Raw genomic sequence first — 23,306 nt, 5'->3', positions numbered from 1 at the left:
AATCAGTAAATTTCAGATCAAAGAGTTAACATAAAGAACAATATTACTCAGTTTTACTATTTTAGAAATAGAAGCATAATTCTAAGAATGGGTTAAATGTGTATGGTGATTGCTCCAATCATTTGCATATTCGTCTTGTAAATAATTATAAGCTAGTTTTCCATGTTGTTTTCTTTCCCTTGCTTTGAAACTGAGCCAGTGATTTCCTGTTTTGCTGTGATATCCAGCAAAAAACCTGCTGGGATATCACAGCTATTGTGGAGCTCTGCCAAATGAGTGAGGCCATACAGAATGGCACGGGTCAGTGCTGTCATGTGAAATTACCTTGGTGGCTTTAAAAAAAGGTGTATTTTCATCACATTGCACAAGACAAATTGCACATGTAGTTTCTTCGAGAGTATATATGGTGGTCAGGCATAAATACATCAAGAAGAAACAGAACTCCATGAAAACCAAGCCCAGAGCCTAGCTTTGTTTTAGATCCCATTCATACTAGCACATCACAGATTATCCTGACTGGTATACATCCTAATTTTTCTTAATAAAGCATCAGTCTCTTCACAATTTTACTTAGCAACTTAAAAAATAACAATGCTCTGAGACTGTAAGAAAACAGGTTTTGTTTCACGAGGATTACCTTACAAAAAGGTAAGCCTTGAGAGCAATGAAAGACAACAGAGGAAAAAGTACAACTTCTTAGGGACTGAGGGAATGGCATCAAAGCACATCTGTTGAGGTGTGGACCTTCCACTGCCCCAGACAGCTACTGATGTGAAGATACCCAAGTCAAAGTGGTGACAGAGGAAGAGAGGACAGAGGAAGATATACAGGCAGACAAGTAAGAATGGGGACAAGGAAGATGGGGAGAAGTAAAGGTGGGCCTAGAGAGGAATGTGTAAATAGACAGAGGAGCTCAAAGTAGGCAAAAGTACAGACAACAAGAATTAAGTGCAATTAATGAGGGTTAAAGCAAAACTCAGAAAGAAAGGAGGCTCTCCAGTAAAGGAGAGACTGGGAAAGCAAGGAGAGGGATTTGCCCTTTATGAGAGAGAGTAGTGGGAAGACACAGAGCAGCTCCTAAGGATGTACATGAGACAGCTCATGTTACAGGTTAGAATCAGTGGGCAGACCATCATGGGTGACATACCGTGGGTGTCCACTACAGACTTCCTGCTCAGGAAGAAGCAGATGAGGTTCAAGTGGTTGTTAGCCCCTGTGAAAACCTATGAGCTCTTCAGAGGCCCTCGGTAGGTAGACTTGAAACCAGAGTATGCTGAAACTTCCAGTTTTGTCACCAGTAGTGACTACATTAAATTTTAAAAGAGACAGTTACTCAGTCTACAAATATGCTTTTTTTTTGCTCACTAATCAGGCACGCTAAAGACAAATTCAGACCTGCTCCAAATGTCCTGGCAGCCAAATGGGAATATTTCCATTGACACCAGCAAGAGCTGAATAATAAATATTGCACCAAAGATGTGCAAGGCAGGCTCATTGTGCAAAAGTGACATATTACTGAGCTGTAATGGGCCATGAGTCATGTACTGCTAGATGCAATAGTTCAAAGACAAAAATGTTATACACATAATAAGGAGTGGGGGGGGAGGGATATGAATGTTGTGCAGAACACCTAAAAATTCAGTATGTCCAAAAGCCACAGAAATTAAAATGTTTTCCAACCACAGGTGCATTCAAGGGTCTGACTGCAGTAAAGCTTTAAGGACTGCACATGACCAAATACAGCTCTGTAGCAATTCCTTAACCGCTGGCTCATGCATGTAAACATTAAATATAACCATTTCAGTAACCAGAATCAAACTAAGGCTGACTCTGCCTCAGATTTCTTTTTAAAATTTCAGGGACTAACTCAACCCATAAGCCAAACATCCATAGGCAATATCCCTTTGTCAACTGTAACAGGGGCTGGATTTAAGCTTTTATAACTCTTTCAGTAAACAACTATAGCAGTGTACAGTGAGAACTGGCTGTTCCCTAAGGGGTGGGAACGTGGGAGTTGAGCATGATGGTGAGCCAGCAGGCCAGGCATCTTGCCAGCCAGCATCCAGCCCCACAGTACCAGGCTAGGTGAACATGGTAGGACAGACCCAGAGATAACAGCTAGGCTCAGTCAAGTGTCCAGATCATCAGGAAAATTCATGGTGATGAGGCAGGGCTGAGGTCAAACCAGGAAATCAGTCTTCAGGTTAGGGTCTCAATCAACAGGGCCCATGGACAGGCAGGACAGTGCTGTGGCTGAGCTGGAGACCAGCAGTCCTCTGACATAGCTCATGCAGGGACTGAAGGCCCTAGGCTGAGCTGAAATCAGGCTCCTGGGCCCATGGGCAAAGGTGTAGGCATAGCTGTGTCATGGACACTCTGGTCAAAAGGCTAAGAATAGTGATGACAACACTGGGAAACAATATACAGAGTGATCAGCATCAATTTAGTATTTGTTTAGCAAAGACAAATTTGGGCCCAATTTTGCAACTATCATTAATTAGGAAGGAAGCTGACATGCAATTCCTGTTTTGCAAAAGGTTTTTGGGGGGGTTGTTTATTTTTTTTTCCTAAGTATTACAAAGCATTATGACCCCCTACATATGACAGAACTGCAGGTTTCACAGTAACTGCCCCTGTTACATGTGTATATTTATATCTCACTACTTCAGTTGCTAAACATATAAATGCTCCATAAAATTTTGATCCTGTTTAAAACAATGATGATCACTGTAATTCCCCCTTTATTAGAGTCAGTTTCTCAGTTTTTCATTCATCAATATTTTACTGAAAATCAACAGATAAAACAGGCAACTCTTATGACACTGGCATCTGGCTCAAGGTTTCGTTAAAATATTAGACAGATGGATTCACTGAGTTCAAACATTGCCCCATATAAATTAACCCTACAAACATAACAAAAGCCCTCTTTCACACATGCTACTATAAAGCTTTTGTTAATAAGAATTCCCATTCTTGGATACTCAAAGTATTGTTCATTGCCATATGGCTTGTATTAAACACAAGGAAACAAACAAAAACACAGTAAGTCTTTGACATCTTAATGACCATAGATCAGCTAGAAGCTGCTCTAGTGGCTAACTGCACTCCCTGGTAAAAACATAAACTTTGTTTCTAATCTATCTGAATTTTATTTCAAATCTTGGTGCTGAAAAAAGTTATATGCATTATCAGTAGCCTTTAAAGACCTTGTCTGAAATAAGTGTCTCTTTGGTGTTGAATAATTAGAATGTAAAAGAAAGCTCTTGAATAAGATTGGTTATACAAGACAGAAAAAAAGAGAAATGTTGCAAGTGAATGGACATTGCAATGCCTCTATTTTAGAATAGGGGGTTTTCTCCAATAGGGGAAAAGTTCTTACAGGATCCATGATGGTGGTCTGGCTGGTTCTGACAGCTGATCAATAAAATATCTCACAAACACAAACTTCCCATTAATCTTATATTTTGGAATCCAAATGAGTTACTGAATAGTGCTAGCTCCTACTGCTAACAGCAACGTATGTAGGTTTGCAATAGTCCATAGGATCCTCTCTCAATCTCCATTTGAAAAGCAGAGATCTGCTACTGAATACAGATCAGACAGAAAATATCTTCCCAGTAGTTTTTTGTCAAATGTAAATATTTCACCTTTTGAAGGACAGACATGGTGATAAGACTCCGAAAGCACCATCTGATTAAAGAAAAAATTGCTCCACACAGAATGGGAACAGAGTAATTAATGTACGATATACAAAAATAAGTCAAGTGAAAGACTGATACCTATGGTAAGAACAGACACACCACTGAATTGCTGTCTACCACTATGTCAGAGTACTACCTTATACTAGTTGTCCTGTCAAATGAGGAAAAAACCACAAAACTACATTAATATCTAATTATGAACAATCTCCTGAGATCAGGAAAACCACGGCTGGCACCTTCACTTGTAGACAGTGCCGTATTATGTGGAGGGAAACTTCAAAACATCAAAATATTTCTTACACTACAGCCCTATTAAAAAAACATATATATATTTGAAGACTCTAGGTGATCCTCCATAAGTATTTGGAAAGAGTACAGTGCAAGAGAGAAAATTCCCTATTTTGGATAATTCAATGCCACGCAAGTAGAATGATTTTCCTAAATAATGGTGTTGAGAAAACAAGACATAGAAGTTATGTGAATCTGATGGTGATGAAGGCAACTGCACAGACACACAACTTGGGCTGCTAATAGCTTGCAGCCCAGGTAACATACCAACAATTCTAAGAGGGAAGTCTGCCCTCATATTTCGCTGTACATATGCTCACTCTGACAAAGACACATAGAGAGAAAAGGATCTATTAGGTACTTCCCTAGTCCCTACAGAAAGAAGATTATGCCAGTTCCTTTTCCATAAGAATCTTACATTACTTTAAATAAAACCAAGGGAAAAGGAAAATATTACATCTGGGATTCAGAAAGGTATTGAAAAGATAAGCACACATCACCAAAGGAATGCAATTACTTTCAGGCACTGACTTGCTCTGCGTGGAATATTGGATAGACATGATGGAGGAAATGAGCTCAAGAAATGCAAGGCAGGTAAAAAACAGGCAAAATGGAACACAGTGATCTGTACTCAAAGTGGAACTACTTAAAAGAGGGGCAATTCTTAAAGGAGGTCTTCAAGGATCCATTTTAGGATTAGTTTTTTCTTAATATTCTCATTGATGACCCGGACATAAAAAAATACATGTACTAATTAAAGTTTACTGATGTTAAAAACTGGGAACCAGTAACAGTTTGGCTGAGGACCAGAATATCTTACTCAAATAGCTGTATGACCTTGAGGACGGAAGCAATAGAAACTGGATTAAATATTAATACTGCAAATAACCGTTGTGCACTTGAAGGCTGCTATGAAATGTAGACAACTAGAAGCAACACAGGAAAAGGATGGCCATCACAGGAGACCCAAAACATGCGTTTGATACAGCTCTGAAAAAGGCAACTGAAATCCTGTGATGCACCAGGAAAATAATTTCCAGCAAAGAAAAGGATAAATGACATTGTATAAAGCATTTCTGATGTTGCAGCATTAATTCAGTCTGCACTTCCAATTATCTATGCTAAAAAACTACACAGTCAAACTGGATCAGGTGCAGAGATGTCTTCCAATAAAGGAAACAGAGAGATGCCCTATCTTCTGAGGTAAGACTTAAAGAGACTGGCCCACTTACCTCAGGAAAAAGAAAATTAAGTCAGTTATGACAGCACATCTGTATTTGGTTTGCGTGGCAAGGTTTTGGCAGCAAGGGGCTACAGGAGTGGCTTCTGTGAGAAGCTGCTAGGAGCTTCTCCCACGTCCAACAGAGCCAATGCCAGACAGCTCCAAGAAGGACCCTCTGTTGACCAACACAGAGCCATCAGTGAAAGTGGTAGTGCCCTTGTGGTAACATAGTTAAGAAGGGAAAAAAACTAGTCGAACAGCAGGAAACAGGAGAGACAAATGAGAATATGTGAGGGGAACAAGTCTGCAGACACACAAGTCAGTGAAGAAGGAGGGGGAAGAGGTGCTCCAGTTGCTGAAGGAGAGATTTCCCTGCAGCCTATGGTGAGGACCATTGCAGCACTTAAGACTTGGACTCCAGGGTGAGAAGCAATGGAATCGTTTATTATGAGAAAAAATGCTCCCTTATATACTTTTACAGTGGGAACTGAGAATAAGCAATCAGGGTACAGAGAATGTAAACAGCACTCACATCCACTCCTTGGCACATACACAGACCTTTGGTTCCCAGGATGTAGCAAATCACACATCAAACACACGATAAACAGTGTTCTGACTTCTGTCAACATTCACAGTGCTGCTCACAGCAAGCCCTGGCCCTTAGCTGGTCTCATATTGTTTTATTTACTTCTTTACAGATAGAGAAGGCCCTTTTTCTTTTCCCATGGCTATTCTCCACAGACCATGGTGAGGGAAGCTGTCCCACAGCAGCCCATGGAGGTCCATGGTGGAGCAGATATCCACCGGCAACCTGTGGAGGACGCCGCACTGGAGCAGGGGGATGGCCAAAGAAGGCTGTGATCCCATGGGAAGCCCTTGCTGGAGCAGGCTCGTGGCAGGACCTGGGGACCAGTAGGAAGAGGAGCCTATAACAGAGCAGGTTTACCGCCAGAACTTGTGACCCTGTGGGGGACACATGCTGACAATGTTTGTGAAGAACTGCAGCCCATGGGAAGAAAATATCAGCTCTTCGAAGCTCTGGAAGTTTTTCAGCATTTCAGTAAAGTAATATACATGTCACAAAGAACAAACACAGAAAGCTAACCATGAAGAACATGACACACATTATGTCTACAGGTAATATATATATATCCAACCATATAGGAAGGCTGATGTGTGAGACATACATGTATGTATAAAACAACAGTTAAATTCTATCAGTATTATTTCCAACTTGTGAAAGTTGGGACAAAATTTTTGAAACTATTCTTTTTGCAAAAAAGCTTGGCATTTAATTGTTCATTTTCCAGTATTCATCTTTTTCTGTTAACTGGAAAGCCTTCAGAATTCTGAAATAAGCAGGAGTCTTCTACTATTATATAAATGCAAAATGATCAGGAAGCAGGTTAAAAGTTTATAAACATAACAAAGCAACACATACATATTAAAACTTTTCGTATTGAAAATCAGAAAAAAACAAAATACGCTTAACAAAGATTAAATTCTTTAAATGTAAGGCATTTGCTCATCTAGAAAGCTACAAAATCAACCATTGCCTAGAAGAAAATGTGATTCCAAGGAGCTAAAAAATCCTATAATGCTGCAAATTAATACTTACGAGAAGGAAAACCAGACAAATTATACGTAAACATCCATCACAAAGCCAAATGTTGTCCTATCAGCATATTACTTTGTATATTATAAACAAGACAAAAGAAACTGCATTCATCTACTTTGAAGCTCAGCACATCACTGGAGGAGGGAAAGTGGTTATTTTAGACCAAACATATTTGTGTTCAAATTCTCTGGAATACTATTCCTGATTCCTTGAGAGTCTACGTTAGTACTGCTCATTTCTGCCTGGTTTCACATCAGCATATGCATTACTCCTTATGTGTGTATTGTTTTCGAAGAGGAAGACATTTAAGCTCATGATCTGAAAAGGAGTTGCAGTATACTCCCCTCTCTTTCCTCACACCAGAAACCCAGATGTATTTAAACTGGCCTTCTGACTTACAGAGCATTTCCTAATAATGGGAAAGTACGGAGAATCAGTGCTTATGATAGGTCATATTGCAATATCTTGGATTACTATACTGGCACCTCTCACTCAGAAATATATAATTATTTTCACATACATTATTGCATACATGTATGAAATACATATTTTTTCTCTGGCTAGAGCAAATGCACAGGTATAGGTAATGCTAAAAAAATATATTGATGTGTTGTGAAAATGAATCGAGGCACTTCCTCATTACTGTTTTCAGATTGCTTTAGAAAAGGAACGCTAACAGTTTTGTTACAGTAAAAAGATTATAAACTCAGAAGACCGAAAAGTATTACTTCCCAAATACACCAACAAACCAAATATCTAGAAGTGATGGGTTTGTAACAGCATCTAATTCTGTGAGTCTAAAAAGAGCAACTGATTGACACACACAGAGTTGCTGAGATCAGAGATTCAGGTGGAAACTCCTAAGGACCTATGAAATGCCAATTATACTGTGAGCCAGCTTAGCAGAAGGGAATGGTGATAGAGTGGCAACAGTATGTTATTGACAGATTCAGAAGCATAAAATTTCATAGGCTACCTTCAGATTACCAAATATCAGTGGGTAAAAGTCATTCAGATTAGGGATCCAAAGGCATTCAGACCAATCAAATAATTTATTTCACATGCTGGTAGCCACAGAATCTGGTTTGCAGACAGAGAGGAACATTAACTGTCATACAGAACTTGACACTGTAAAGGTAATAAAGTACAAAAGGGATCAAATAGAAAAGAGGAAGATAAGAAGCTCTAGATCCTATGAAGTTAATTTAAAAGTGCAATTTTTACTGTTATTGTAAGAACACCTATTTTCATCACACTCTTTAATCTTACATAAGTTTTATTTTTCAACTGCTATGCACCGTGTGTCTTGCAACAGTCCATCAACTGCAGTCCACCAAAAGAGGATTTGACTACTAGCATACAAGACAGCCAAGCAAGATGATTTTTACTGGGACTGGATTCAACATTTATTTCTATAATTCGGAAGCAGCAAGAACAAGCACAGAATAGTACAAGATGCAAAAGAAGCATCTATTTCCTTCCAATATTCTACTTTTGGGCAAGTATTTAGCTTAGTATGTTATGAATATTCATCAATGTCCTAGACCTTGACTAAATCTTAAGAATAGTCATGCCTCAGATACCAACATGTCAAAGCCTATAGCTACATTGCTAGCAAATTCCATTGTCAATATCTAATTCAGGGGTCACCCTTATGTTACTACTGCAGAAAGAAAAAAATTTTGACAATGCTTTTTTCTGCATATTGAAAATGGTAGAATCTTTCATCTGTACTTCATAACCCAAAGCTGATCTAGTAGTATGAATGTAGTTTAGTATAAGCTACCCTGTGTGAGATCAATATAGTATTTCAAATATGACAGCAGATTATATTTCTAGACTGAACAAAGTCACAGCTTTCTGTAGCTACCTTCCCTATTCTAGTGATAGGAAGTTTAAAAAACATGAGGGAAACTTTTTCAATCCTTGAGACAAGTGCCTCCAGCATGGACTCCTGCAAAATACTCTTGCAAAGCTTTATCATTCCTGTATCTAACTCCGTAAGACAACAGCACATCTCTTTCTGGAGTAATGTTCATCAGAAACTTAGGCAGAGAGTTTAAAACTGTTGCCTAACCCCAAATAAAATTCTGATTTATTCAAATGCTATTTAGTTACGATATGCCAGCAGAGATCCATGTGAATTTGCAGGCACAGGTTAACAAAAAGGATTCCCTCTACCAACACTGATAGAAAACACAAGTACAGAAACTTTTTGGATAAATGGACAATCACCACTTAGAATTTTTCTTATTGCATTCTGTGTCCATCATGATTTTTTGTTGAAAATACTGTAAAGATAACATATGTAATATAAAATCCTGATCTCCATAAGAGAGCAACTGACTTATTGAAATAAACTGAAAGACACTATGACTCACCAGTGTGAAAAACATTTATAGCAGTTCTTTCTTATCACCCAAATTGTCTTGACCTGGTTTATCCAGAACTGTCACAACCTAAACTGAATTGTTTAAGATGTACATGCAAATTATATGTTTTTCATTCTGTCCCAACACTAAGAAAAAAAGAATTCGTTTTTAATTTCTCACATATAAAATTGTCTCAGGTCACCTTTGCACATGGTGCTTTTTTGGAAAACAAAAAGTAAGGATATTCATAATATTTTCCCAGAAATGTTTGAAGGTGAAAAATACAGAAGTGAATACAGACAGAACAACTTTCCAAAAGGACAGAGTTTCCTTCAGATACACAAGGCAGCACAGAATTTGTAGTAGAAATAGCAGTACGGGATTCCACAGTAATGTTTCAGTCACTATATTCTTGTGAACTGCTATCCACCTCACATTAGCGAATTACGCTGCAGTTAAAATCATTCACTAGCTGGATCTGTCCTGGGGGACGTTTACCTCACGGCTGGGCTGCTGCAACAATTTATGTAGCATACATACCAGCTTTTAGTTCATTCAGATAACAGAACACTGTTTAAACAAGCTTTTTATCTGTCACAACCATCCATTCTAGCACTCAATCCTTTCATATTCTGGACTCAACACTGTACTGAACTGCTATTTGAAAGCTCTGATAAGAGTAATAAGATATCACCACACAAACTCTGTTTAGTCCTCCAAGGGGCACATATTTGAATAAGGATAGCACAAAACAGATTCTATATTGAACCTGAGTTAAAGATCATACAGCAGGAATCCAATCCATCTGTAGGTGAAATCAAGTCTTAAACTTCCTTTTAATTCTGTAAATACATAGGGGTCTTAGAGATACTTTAAACACCCACTTAGACTATCTCTGCTGTTCAGAGAGACAAACACTTCCCATACAAAGGCCTCTGCTCTCAAAAGACAGACAATGTGGCTGAGTTTGTGGCTGTAGATTTACTTTACACCCAACCTTCATACAGGCTGTTCCATGGATTGGTTTCCTTCTGCATAAAAAGTTATGTAGGGGAGCAAACGCAGACCCTTTCCTCACACTTCCTCAGCATCTGTGCAAAAATGATCCTCCACTCCAGTATTTTCTCTTTGCACATTTTTTCACTAATATTACAGAATCACAGAATGTTAGGGGTTGGAAGGGACCTCGAAAGACCACCTAGTCCAAACCCCCTGCCAGAGCAGGATCTCCTGGAGTAGCTCACACAAGAACACATCCAGGCAGGTTTTGAATGTCTCCAGCGAAGGAGACTCCACAACCTCTCTGGGCAGCCTGTTCCAGGGCTCTGTCACTCTCACAGTAAAGAAGTTTTTCCTTATGTTTACGTGGAACCTCCTGTGCTCCTGCTTACACCATTGGAGATCACTGAGAAGAGCCTGGCTCTGCCCTCTTGACACTCACCCTTTACATATTTGTAAATATGAACAAGGTCACCCCTCAGTCTCCTCTTCTCCAAGCTAAAGAGACCCAGCTCCCTCAGCCTTTCCTCATAAGGGAGATGTTCCACTCCCTTAATCATCTTTGTGGTTCTGCGCTGGACTCTTTCAAGCAGTTCCCTGTCCTTCTTGAACTGAGGAGCCCAGAGCTGGACACAGCATTCCAGATGTGGTCTCACCAAGGCAGAATAGAGGGGGAGAGTCTCTCTTGACCTACTAATCACACCCCTCCCCCCCTAAAATACCCCAGGATGTCATTTGTCTTCCTGGCCACAAGGGCACATTGCTAGCTTATGGTCGCCCTTCTGTCCACCAGGACTCCCAGGTCCCTTTCTCCTACACTGCTCTCCAGCAGGTCAACCCCCAACCTGTACTGGTACATAGGGTTGTTCTTTCTCAGATGCAAGACTTTACACTTGCCCTTGTTGGATTTCATTAAGTTCCTCCCCACTCAACTCTCCAGCCTGTCCAGGTCTTGCTGAATAGCAGCACAGCCTTCTGGTGTGTCAGCCACTCCTCCCAGTCCTGTGTCATCAGCAAACTTGCTGACAGTCCCCTCTCTTCCCTCACCCATTGATGAATATATTGAATAGTACTGGTCCCAGTACCAACCCCTGAGGGACTCCACTAGATACAGGCCTCCAACTAGACTCTGTCCCACTGAGCACAACTCTCTGACTTCTTTGCTTCAACCAGTTCACGATCCACTCACCAGCCCATCACCCAGATCACACTTCCTCAGTTTAGCTGCGAGGATGCTGTGGGATGCTGTTGAATGTTTTATTGAAATCAAGATAAACCATATCCACTGCTCTACCATCATCTATCCACCTGATTATGTCCTCATAAAAGGCTATCAGCTTGGTTAAACAAGGATGTGATCCAGCCTTGATGTATAACAGTACTGTGTGAACAGATTGCTTTCATGACAATTTTGAAACCCATAAGGAGCCACTTTGAATTGCAACTTTATTTGTAACCACCCTACAAGTGAAGAAATATAATATACAGCTATCTCCAACATGGTACCAGTGTAAATAAATGGACAGTTCTGAATGGTTATCTTATGCACCTTTAAAAGGCAAGCCCTGACCCAGGAGAGATTCAGAGTCCTAGTAACAAGTTAGCAAACAATCTTGCCATTTCTTTTTGCTTCCCACCATCTTTCTGTTGTGGTAACTACATAAAAGTGTGATGAATTGAGGAAACTGCTACAACAACTACACCAAGGACACACGTACAGCTTGAATTCTGGATTCCTGGATGACCAGAACAGTATCATTTGGAAGATTCGATAAGCTTTCCAATCATCTTTTTCACACAAGTACTTGAAGTACTTTTTTAAACATTTCCAACTACAAATGCATTATTATTTTAGCCCCTTTGCACTTACACTGTGAATTACTCAAATTAAACAAGAGCAATTACACATATTCTTTATCTCAAGTGCTATAACTGGCACTTTGGTTATGTGTTCACTGTGTAATGCAGTCTAAAAGAGATACCCAAGCTAACAGGAAAGAACACGATTGTGATAATTACAGTCAGAGCATAGACAATGTTGAAGGGAGGAGAACTTGGAACAAAACTATCTTCCAGATCAAAACCTTCTTTAGCTTCTACTTTTAGGCTCCTCTAAACAGCTTTAGAATATTTTTACCAGTGATTAAATCAAACTGTCATGCAGTAATTGTCTGTGATAGACTAGGAAAAAATGTTTGTATTGCATTATTGGATCCTACTAGAGCAGCTTTCCTTTAATCAACCAATTGCATGCTCCTTTACCAGACAAAAGCCCAAGTCTTCCAGAATAAATGGCCACCTGATTACAGTTCCTTGCCCTGCCTGGATAGTAATTATCCCATCAGTGTTCTCATGACAACTTTCTTTGCTCACAATGGACCCCAAGTAAACCTATTCATTTAAAGTGGTAGGACACATTTTAGTTCAAAGCTAGATGCAATGAATTTTCACTTTCCATCTTATTCTATCTACTCTGACAGAATACTCACAAGGCATTCACAGCTTCTTTAGCCACATGTATTCTCCACTAGGTTAAGGCTACCACAAAGTGCAAACCACTTTTTACTTGTGGAACAGTTCAATGAAATCCAAAGCTCCTGTAAGGACCAAATAGAAGAGAGAAAATAAGCAAATCACATGGAGTTTAGATTACTTGCACTGACTACATGCATGTAAGAAGTGCCAGATACCATATCACTTTTTCAAAAAAGCATGTGGACTCATTCAACAGCCGTGCAGAATCCCATTAAGAGGCACTGTAATAAAGGCAGAAAGAATAATTAGCCTGGGGAAGGACTTCTGAGAAATGCAAGGAGTTAGCAATTAGCGACAAATTGCTTACTTAATTAATGAATAATAAAATTATGACACTAATTAATCTTATGATAATAGATTAAGAATTGCTGATAAGTACTATTATTAGTCAGAAATGCTGTCATATCATAGTATTTAATTTGCTTTTAAAAAGCTGAAATTGTAAGAGGTTAATGCTCTCTCAGATCTATAAAAATTTAACTGTTTGCCTCCTATGGCCACTAGCAGCCATGTGGTTAAACCACCTTGCCTATTCTGAAGAAAAAAAATATGGGTTTAATTATTTAAATTCTTACTTTCTCTCACAGCAAAACTCTCTGTTTTGTGGACATTTTGGATTTTGTTTCACAATACAAAACCCACTTGATTATCCATAGCATACTATCCATATAGTTGCTGATACAATGAGTGTGCAGTGAATGGTAGGGTGAAGACAACTGTTCGTTTTTGTGCTTTAAAGCTGTTTTCAAGTGTACCACATACCATAACAAGCATGTAATAATTCTGCCTACTTAAAATTATGTTTTATGCCTTAGTTGACTCCTGGATTTTTAATTCCATGCCCACCCCCCAGAAATGAAGTAAAGTTAAAAACTGTTTTACAGAGAAAGTCAACCTAAATGTTCTGAAGTTATACATTTTGGGAGTGGAGAGGAGGAAAAAAATATTACTAAAAGCACAGAGCAAAGCTAATGTATTAATGGTGAATATGAGAGAAGAAAACAGCAAAGTTAAACAATAGCTTGTTACAAAGTAGAGGTACAATTTTACATAATTTCTTTACACATTTAGCAGAGGGTCAGCTCTTACATAAAGGACTAAGCACAAATCTTGCTTTGCATAGGAGTGCCTGCCTGCTCTATGAGGTTCAATTCAAAGAAATACTGAGAACAAACTTCATGTAAATAGCAACATTTCCATGAAGTGCCTGTTACACAGATCTTGAATTTTCTTGCTGTTCTGAGAGTCACTATGCAGACTGGGATACACCAGCTACCACAAAGCTCTTAGCAGCCAGCACACCCTCAGGACCAAGGTGAGGCCAACAAAATGGAAATCTTCTAAAAACTTTAATGAGGTAGATTAGTTTCAAGTGGGTACTTCCCTCCACTTCCAACTCCCACCTGAACTGCAAGTCTATATTTCTATGTTCTCTTTAGTATTGACCTACTTAGGAAATAATGCACTGCATTGTTCTCAGCCCCATCACTCTCCTTTGTACTCTTGATTATCAGCCCAATTGATATTTTCATCAGAATTTGGTGCACAACAGCAAATACTGTCCTAGTAAAAAGTCCCTATAGTATTAAGAGTACTGAGCTGCAATCTCTTCTTAGGAAACCAGTCCTCTTTGAAAGCAAAAAAAAACCCCACTGATCTTTCATTTAAAAAGACACAGCAAATGCTTTTCTATGGGGTTTCTGAGCTGTTATTATACAATTATATATAACCATGGTGTTTGACAAAAATCATAATCTATTTCATTCAATGGCTTAATGCTATCTGGTCAGATAAATTCACAAGAGTCTCTACACAACAGAACAACGGGTCTTCCTACAATCTAAAAAGTACAGGTGACTACATTTTTTCTTAGATAATTAACAGTTAGTGATGCTAACGTCAGTCACATGCAGTAAAGTATATAGTATCGCATTTTAAAATATGCTAGTATTAAGTATCACTACTCAACACATCTTTCTGGGATGTCTTATGACACCTTTAACAACTTTCTATCATACGTCCACAACATACTTACGCATACTTTTTGCAGTTCACATTTTGCCATGAACTTATGAAGTTACTGGTTTGAAACTATTTAAGGCATGAATTATGCTATATAGTTCACTATTTCAGAGGACATCCCTTCCTTGTGTGCTCACAGCAGTGTTTTGATGATGGTCAGGGAAGTAAGTTCATGGAAGTCTTTCAGCAAAATACTACAGGGAGAAAACAATCTTAGCATTTTGAATTCTGATAGGAGGTACGACACTTCAGAACTAAGCTATTCACACATCACAGTGATCAAAGTCTAATGAAAAACAATCATGTTTCAATGTTACATTTACTATTGAGGTCCCTGCCCAGCTTCCTTCTTTTCTTCTTCAGAGGGGTTTTTACACCTATTAACTCTTCTGACAGCCAATATAAAGGAGAAAGGATAAGTAAAAATGCTGGATCAAGTAAGGAAAAAGTATGGAAGTTATATAGGAAAACAGCAGCTATGGTGAGTTATGCTGTTATTTTGTGGGCACTGCAAATGCCTTAATCTATGTCCTGCTAAACAATCTAAAACCATAAATCTCCTTTTTTCCAGTTACATCTGCTGAAAACTGGAACCAGAAATGCAGGGGTTAAATGACTAGGTAGCAGGTACAGCTGAGACCCTGCAACCCATCAGCCAATGGTGACACCTTGCTAAAAGCACACCTACTTAAGAGAACAACCCATAGCAACTTTGTTTTAGTTTCTTAATAAGAAGTCATATTGCTTTTCTTACAGTCACTGAGTTTGGTGGTACTTTGGATTTTTTTGCCCTGCAATGGTAAGAAGTTTCATTTAGAGCTGTTTGTTCTTTTAATCTGCTAAGTAACTTAATGTGAGGTTTTATTTTCTTTTGCTCTAAGAGTAGGAGAACTGAAGAGCTTGTCTAACAATAGCTGGTACTTTTATCTTACTGCTGAGAAAGCAAGGAGTGCTGATTGGTAAAGAGGTGCTAGTAGTGAGGTTGTGTTGAGATTAAGTGTTAGTCTAAATTCACTATAAAGTATGGGGAAAAAAACAACTGTGAGGGAGCTGAGTTATAAGAACTAAGTTACCTAGCTAAACTGCAGCAACTTGGCTCTAAATAGTAAAAAAAAATGTCTTATGCACCAAAGCTTTTTTGTATATAGTGTTCTTATGCTTATATAATCTTTTAAAAATAAAAAAAGACTAATTATCAAATAGTTTTATTGCCGCAAATACAGAATAAGAAGTAGAGATGCAACCATGCAACTCTTCACCAAGGCAACTTGGAGATTCTTTTGCTGTTTGTTGCAAGAAGTGGAATCTATCAACTTAAGATATTTGGTTGATAGGCTGGAAAACTGATCTCTCTGCATGCAAAGACTTGTATTTGTGTAATATCTGGATGAGACTATGATATTGGCTTTTCGTGTGATAGTGTTTGTTTAGGATAGTTTATTTTTGGGTTGGTTTGAGACTTTTTAATGCTTTTTTTGCTTGTTTGTTTTGGAATATTGAGGGGTTTTCTTTTGAGAGGGTATCTTCTTTAAACCCATTTGGCTGGCTGGTACTTCTTAACTCTGGAATCCCTAGTAAGGGTTCCACACTAACTTTCAAGACAAAAGACACATCTGTAGATTTTCTGCAAATATATTATGAACAAAAATTGTTTAAAGCTTGTATTGTGCTGGTAATGAAGTTGGTGGCTTAAAAAGCTGTCATATTACTATGGGTAGGTGATGAACTGCAGTTTCGGTATATCTGTGAATATCCCTAAGAGCTGTGGGTGTTTGTACGTTTATACTTCAATATTAAAACTACAGCTAAGTTACTAATATATGTTTTTTTTATCTGCACAAAGAGTTGTGGGCCCTAGAGAATGGAAGTTATGTAAGAAATATGTTCTCTCCTTGAAGTTAAGGAAGCGTGTTAGTCTCTTCTTGCGGTGTGAAGGCCTGGTCTCTTAGTCATATTGTATTTGCAGCTTCCCGGTGGAGTCTATAGTAATTCAGTCACTATGCTAAAGACAGATTCAGCTCTGATGTGAAAGGGGTGGCAAGCCCCAGACTTGCCTTAGTGGATAGGTGCCCACTAAAAATGAATGTCAGGCTCAACAGTCTTCCACCACCATACTGATGAGAAGAGGGCTGTTTCCTGATACTGGGTGTAAGCCTGCCCTGTATTTGAATATGCTATATCTAGGGGGGAAGGGTTTAAACATATTTCCCTCCATTGGCACTTGTTTATGGTAGCTTATAGTACCAAGACAGGTAGAAATGGGATCACATAAAACAGAGCTGGACATATTGTTAGTGCTACTTCTGTTGTGCAATGGCACAGCATAGCAACTCCAGGTAAGCATCATACTTGACTGGTCCTAGAACTGGAAACAGTAGAGCTGTGTCAAGCACACTGCTGCACCTGAATGAATTAGTCATGCTTATAGACAGAAAGCTAACTTATTTGGGAACAGACTGTGCTAATGCTGTGAAGCTCTATGCACTGAAGCTGTTAGCTGGAAATGGCACAGTGACAGTGTGCCAGGCTCTGTGTTACTAGCTAGGAGAGATCTACAGCAGAAGTCAATGGTACTGTTGAGCTAGAAGCCACATGGAATGGAAACATCCAAGCACGTTTGAGCCGAGGGAAGAACCTTAAATATGAACACAAGTCCAAAGTCAATATTATACTTTAGCACTGCCTCTAAAATTTATGCTAAATGAAGCTTTAGTTCCTTTTAATGTTTTGTGGTTGTCAGGGTGCTCAGAAAAATGCAAGAAGAAACATCTCTTACAGAAGCTGCTAAATAGAATTGGATTATTCACTCTAAGCCATATATTAAATCTTCAGATTTAGGGACTCACAGCAGTAACAACTACACAAGTTACTATTTTGGTTTATCTGAAAAAGTAAACAACTGCCTCTCAGAATGTTAATGGATTTACCCTGTTCCTAAAGGTGTCTTGCCAGCAAGCTACATCCAGGAAATGTCTGTATATGAAGACCAGACAACAGGAACATGATCAATTCACCTAGCTTTAGACTCTGAACAAAAAAGACAGAAGGAATTATATTGAGTTGCTTGCCTCCTGACTCGCTCTAGCTTAAGCCGAAATGACTTAGAGCCGCTATTTTACACCCCGTCACCCCGTTACCTGTTGGGGGAGGAAGCCAAGGTGTATGTACTAGATGAAATGCTATAATCAGTGAACACTTAGTGAATATATAGCTTCATTATCTGCACTGATTGTCACCCTAACATCTGGTGACTGCAGAATGTGAGTTGCTCTGTATGCTAAACTGTTCCACAAAAACAGGATTCCAGATCTGAATATTGGGAGGTAGTGTGTATAAACAGAAGTAAACATGAAAGAAGTTGCTAATGGTGAAGCAATGTATGCAGGGTTTGTCTTGATGGTAAGAATGTTTATCAAGTGATTCTTTTTTCATAATAAACATGTGAGGCCTCACAAAGGGTTTTCTACTAATAAGCCATTTTAAAAAAATGTAGCCTAACAGCAAGTTTTTTTACGTATAGGACCAAGTCTGGGTGGTTCTTCACCTGCTGCCTCCAGTGGCACCTGTTCAACCTTATACGTTTTATTTTCCTCAGCTGTATTTTATACATAAGTGAAAAGCTACAGGTTAAGAGAAGCACAATACCTACCCATAAGTGACAAAACAACATAACTGGAAAAAAACTAATCTTGTACCTAGATTGCCTGGCTCAGAAAACCATCCTACTAGAACGAAAATTGGATTAGAGGTTCTAACTCAATGGTTCTACTTTTGTTGAGGGAAATATTTTTTGATAGGTCTTCACATTGGGAGCTCTTTATAGAAATAGATTCCTATGGGAAGAGGCTGAACTTCCTGGGTTAATCCATTCAGCTGAACTGTGCCTTACTGCTGCTTTACACAGCTGTGCTTCCAAGTAAACGAGGCAGCTTACTATGTCTATGACTATCTGCAAAAATTAACTGGTAGGTATGGCAAAGGGCCTTACATAAACTGCAGTTCTGTACACAGAACTAAAAAGTAATTTAAACACAGAATAGCACAGATGCAGGGATCAGTGTTTCAAGCACTAATATATGTGATCAGACTGTCTTCCCTATATTCAAAACAGAGCTGAAAGACTGGCTTTCGGTAAAATACTATTGCCATCTTAAATAATAGTCTACTGCTAGCTGCCATATCTCAGTAAAGAGTGGTTAAAAATGCTGGATTACAGGAGCACAAAGCTGTGAGTTTACGTTCTTGTCGTAAGCAGTTATCACAAGGCTCACTGAATTGATGCCAAAATAATATTAGTCACTGTACTAAAACGTATGTCTAACTTTAAGACTTTCAATGGAAGACTACTGTGTGTCTTCAATATTATATTTTTAACACTGACAATAAAAAGTAACCTGACACCTCCCGGATTTCTTAGGAAATATATGTCCTGCAGTATCCTGGTGAGTTTTCTTCCAGTGACACAAACTTCTACACTCCCCCCCTCCCACTGCCTTTTCCTCTTTCATTCATGCTGATGCATATAGTCTTAACTCGCAGAACTGCGAGGGGAGCTGTCAGGGATTTAGGACAACCTGTCAGCACAGGCAGCAGTGAGGGGGTGACTCAGCAGAGACACTGTGTGTCTTTGCAGTTTGCTGCAGCACTGCCCACTCACAGCCTTCCTGGAGGCGAATCTAGTCCTTGACATTAAATGTGTCCACGATTTCTGCTCATTCTTAGTTTGATGGAAGAGAGGACATGGTCCTCCTCTGAACCTGAAAACACAAGAGTTGTGCTACACAAGTTAATAACCCAAGGAACAGAGATCCAAGGATTATTTGAGATCTAATCTAAAAAGGCAGCTGGCAACTCATTAATAACCAGATCCTCACTTCAACAGCAGTGTTAAAACTATTTTAAAATAGCATAATTTCAATGTATTTGTGCCACACTGCATTCTGTGCAACCTCAACATGACAGCTGACATGCACAAAAATCCAGCATACTTGATACATACGCTGGAATTACTTAGAATAAGATTAAACTATCTGGTGTCTAGAAACAAGATGTCTGCTTTTAAGAGTTATATTGAATGGTACAAAAGGACATCAATGTGGCCAGTCCTGTACTAAGACATTTTTTTGTCTCTGTTCTTCGAACACCATTTTTTTTAATGACAAGAATTTAAATGGCTCCCTCTTGTGGCAAGAAAAATGAAGTATTAACGTTATTTGGCAAAAATCAACCCTTGAAATTAGAATATTGCGTAGTCTAGTAACCGGTATGTTGTGGTGACTGATGAGACTGCACACACCTATTCCTCGATGCTTAGGTACTCCTGAAACTACCTGAAAAAGTACCTATGCATGACTTACACAACTGAAAGGTAACAGTTTATGCTGAAAGGTAGAGAAAAAGAGACTGTGAACCATATATAATTGCCCCTCATCTAACCGCTAATGCAGACTAGACTATTGTCTGTCAAAGAACTCTGTCCATAAATATAAATTTCTGCAACATCTCAGCACAGAATATCTGGATAACACAGCTTAATTTATTTCTAATGTTTTTCACAGGTGAGAAAATCTGAACCTTTTAAGGGGTAGGAGGAAAGCAATAACTCTGACTCATTTACACTCACCACTTTCCTCCAGTGAATGGCAGTAAGGAAACATAAATAGGATTTCAACAACCCTGCAAGTCATCTCTCCTTTTCAATATCTACTAGCTGATAAAGCTTTCACTTAAGCTGCTAATTCATCTAGGCTTTCTTCACAATAATACTAAAACTCTGAAATGAAGAACTGAAAATTTGTCATAGCATGGAGTATGTTCTGGTAACTTAGGACATTAAGCAATAATCTTGAAAGTGGACACAGAAAAGGAAAAATTCTCATAAAACACACCAAGGTCTTTATGACCTCAAAGGGCAAATTAAATGTTTATACAGCAAGCATCTAACATAGCTTTTGAGAAAGCAGGTCTGAAAACTTTTGACTTCAAGACAACAGATCACAATCCTGTAGTTTCTCAAAATGTAGTTATGACTTAAAATATATAAGCTCACTACAGAGTAGGACTAATCATAAATGGCTTTAAAGCTTGATAAAAGTACTTTGTTGATTAGTTAGATAATGGCCATTTATGCTGATTCAGAAGTCTGGTGGTATGGACAGGAGGCTATGTTTAAAAGTACAAATGAAGGGGCTTGAAAATAGTATATTGTAAACTGCATTTTGGTTGCTTATCCTTCTTTGTAAGAAGTCTTCCATGCTACAGCCTTACAGGTTCTTAACTGAATGAATAATACTATGTCTACCAATATCAAATTATTTATGGCTATTAAACCTGGGACTTGACAAGTTACAACAAATTATTTGGATGTAGATCTACACAAAAGGAGTTACTATTTGTTCACAGAGAGAAAAAATTCCCATAGTGAACTGAATTATCATTTGATGTCTCAGTTTTTCTCTCAAGGGCTTGCATGGTGGCACTTCACACACTCCAGAGAAGAAATGGTGGGAATAGGCTTAAGTGAATAATAACAGAGATAGTTTATCAAAACTAAAGTGTCTATTTAAGATCAGAAATGCTGTTCTGAAAATATCAGGTACCACATGGGACTAGATACAACCTCAAAAATATCCCTTATAATCTATCCAGCCATGCAAAGTTAGTCTTCTGAACATAACCACCATCGTGATCTTAATGGAACCAAGCTTGCTGCTTTATATTCCAAGCCGGATGGGATAGGATGAAAGCATGCTTGGGCTATCCTTCCCATGTCAAGTTTGCATTCAGCTCAGTAAACTGTAATTGTGGAACTGAAAATCATTACGTGAAGGGTTTCTCTCACTAAAAGCAGTGAACAGGAGGGCGTGGTAAACATCTGCAAAGACATGTTTCCCTTGCAACAGGGGAAAAGCTTATCCTGAAATAGCAATGAGTGACAGAATTTGGAGGGTTTTTTAGCTTTCATACTGAAAAGGGAAATATTAGTGCCTTTGTTGTCACTCAACCAATTTGCTTTGTGAGACTGCAATTTGGGTAAGCTAAGCTAGGGTATAAAATGGACTTATAATGGGAGTGGGGAAGGTATGCCTTTATTCTAAAGCAACCTACAATACTTTCCACCAAGCTCCTGAGGAAAATGTCACTCCTTTGGGTGACATTTTGTCTAGCGTCCACTACAGTTAAAGTTTTGTGTACTAGAAGTTACGGAGAGAGATTAATATTAGAAAGCATTTCCCAAAGAAACCTCAGGGCAGTACTCCTCATCCTCTTTGGGAGGAAAATTAGGTTTGTGGTTCATTAGTGAGCTTTTGTACCTCGTTTCTGCTTAACTTATGAAGTTAAGGTTATGAAGCATAATTAATCCCTTAAACAAGGTTTGGGTTTTGAAATTTAATATTCCTTTCTTATGTGTGCAGGACTTTATCAGCAAACAATTTAATACATAAACTGATTTAAACAATTTTTCCAGCTGAAGGAGGAGAGTTTGACAGTGACGGTCCTGGATCAGCAAGATAAACCCATGGTTTCTGTGAAGCACCTACTTGTTTTCCCATACAGGATTATTAGTCAGAATTGAGTGTCCTGTTATGCTGCATAAAACTCTTGAATAGTGAATGGGGTAGACAGACTTAAAATCATCAGTTAGTTGGGTGTCAATGTCTTATGTGGTTGAAATGCACTGCAGCTTGGTCCTAGACTTAAGTTGAGTATTGACTGTGGTATAGATTATTATAACTTTAATAGATGGCAAGGTAAAAAACCCTACTGGATTTATGTCATATATGCATCTTCACTGAACATACGGCACATCAGAAAATTCTTGTGGCTAACTACTACATTATACTTAAAACCACTGCAACCTGACTTATAAACCTTCACTTTCTTATATATATAACCAGCTTCCCACCGCCTCCTTCTGTGGTATTTGTTTTCCAGGCCTTTTTCTAGGTGAAGTATTTCAGCAATATACTTTAGCCAATATTGCATATAACTGTGCTTTCTGTAACTGCGAAATGTGTCCCACATTGATGCCTTTATTCCTTCCTTGAAGAGAAATTAAGTTGTGATTTCACATTGCTGGCAGTGGCCAGATGTTATAGCAGAGGCTTAGACTGTTGTGATTTTATTTATTTATTTATTTATTTTCCCTGTATACCGAGAACTAGTATCACTGCGTTAAACACTTTTGTGTTTAACTCTGAAGGGAAAGATCACATTCGATTCAGGGAAGCTTTTTTCCCCTATCTCATACCAATACACAACTTCAACTTGTGTTACCTGAATTTGCACTTCTGTGTCACTAGGGTTTAAACTCGTTTCCCCAGGCCTCGCAAGCGCCTGGCAGTGCCGAGGCGAGCTGTCCCACCGCTGGGAACACGGCTGGGAGCCTCCCGGTGCCACCTCCAGCACGCGGCTCCGGCCGCGGCCGCTTTGGCCATCAGGGGTTAATCGCGCCCGTTCTCCTCCCGCCCCTCTCCCCTCAGAGGCCGGGCCGCTCCCGACCGCTCACCCTCTGCTCTGGGCACCGGGCCGGGCCGGCTCGGGAGCTG

At 39.0% G+C, this 23,306-nt stretch overlaps 1 protein-coding gene across 1 annotated transcript in view; it reads left to right on the top strand.

Annotated features, from left to right (window-relative positions):
• Positions 1 to 1,134: 1,134 nt before the first annotated feature.
• Positions 1,135 to 23,306, top strand: part of LOC104387280 (chromosome unknown open reading frame, human C4orf27) — a gene marked incomplete at its 3' end in the record, with an annotated part of 30,891 nt that continues 8,719 nt past the window's right edge. The window contains exons 1-2 of the mRNA XM_009996001.1: positions 1,135 to 1,247; positions 23,082 to 23,200. Of these exons, the coding sequence (XP_009994303.1) occupies positions 1,135 to 1,247; positions 23,082 to 23,200 (232 nt within the window). The remainder of the gene's footprint in view (positions 1,248 to 23,081; positions 23,201 to 23,306) is intronic.

This window comes from Chaetura pelagica, unplaced genomic scaffold (genome assembly GCF_000747805.2).
Source record: "Chaetura pelagica isolate M959 unplaced genomic scaffold, ChaPel_1.0 scaffold142, whole genome shotgun sequence".
In the NCBI taxonomy this organism is placed as follows: domain Eukaryota; kingdom Metazoa; phylum Chordata; class Aves; order Apodiformes; family Apodidae; genus Chaetura; species Chaetura pelagica.
Note: the sequence above shows the minus strand (reverse complement) of the source record. Positions and strands in the feature narration are given on the sequence as shown.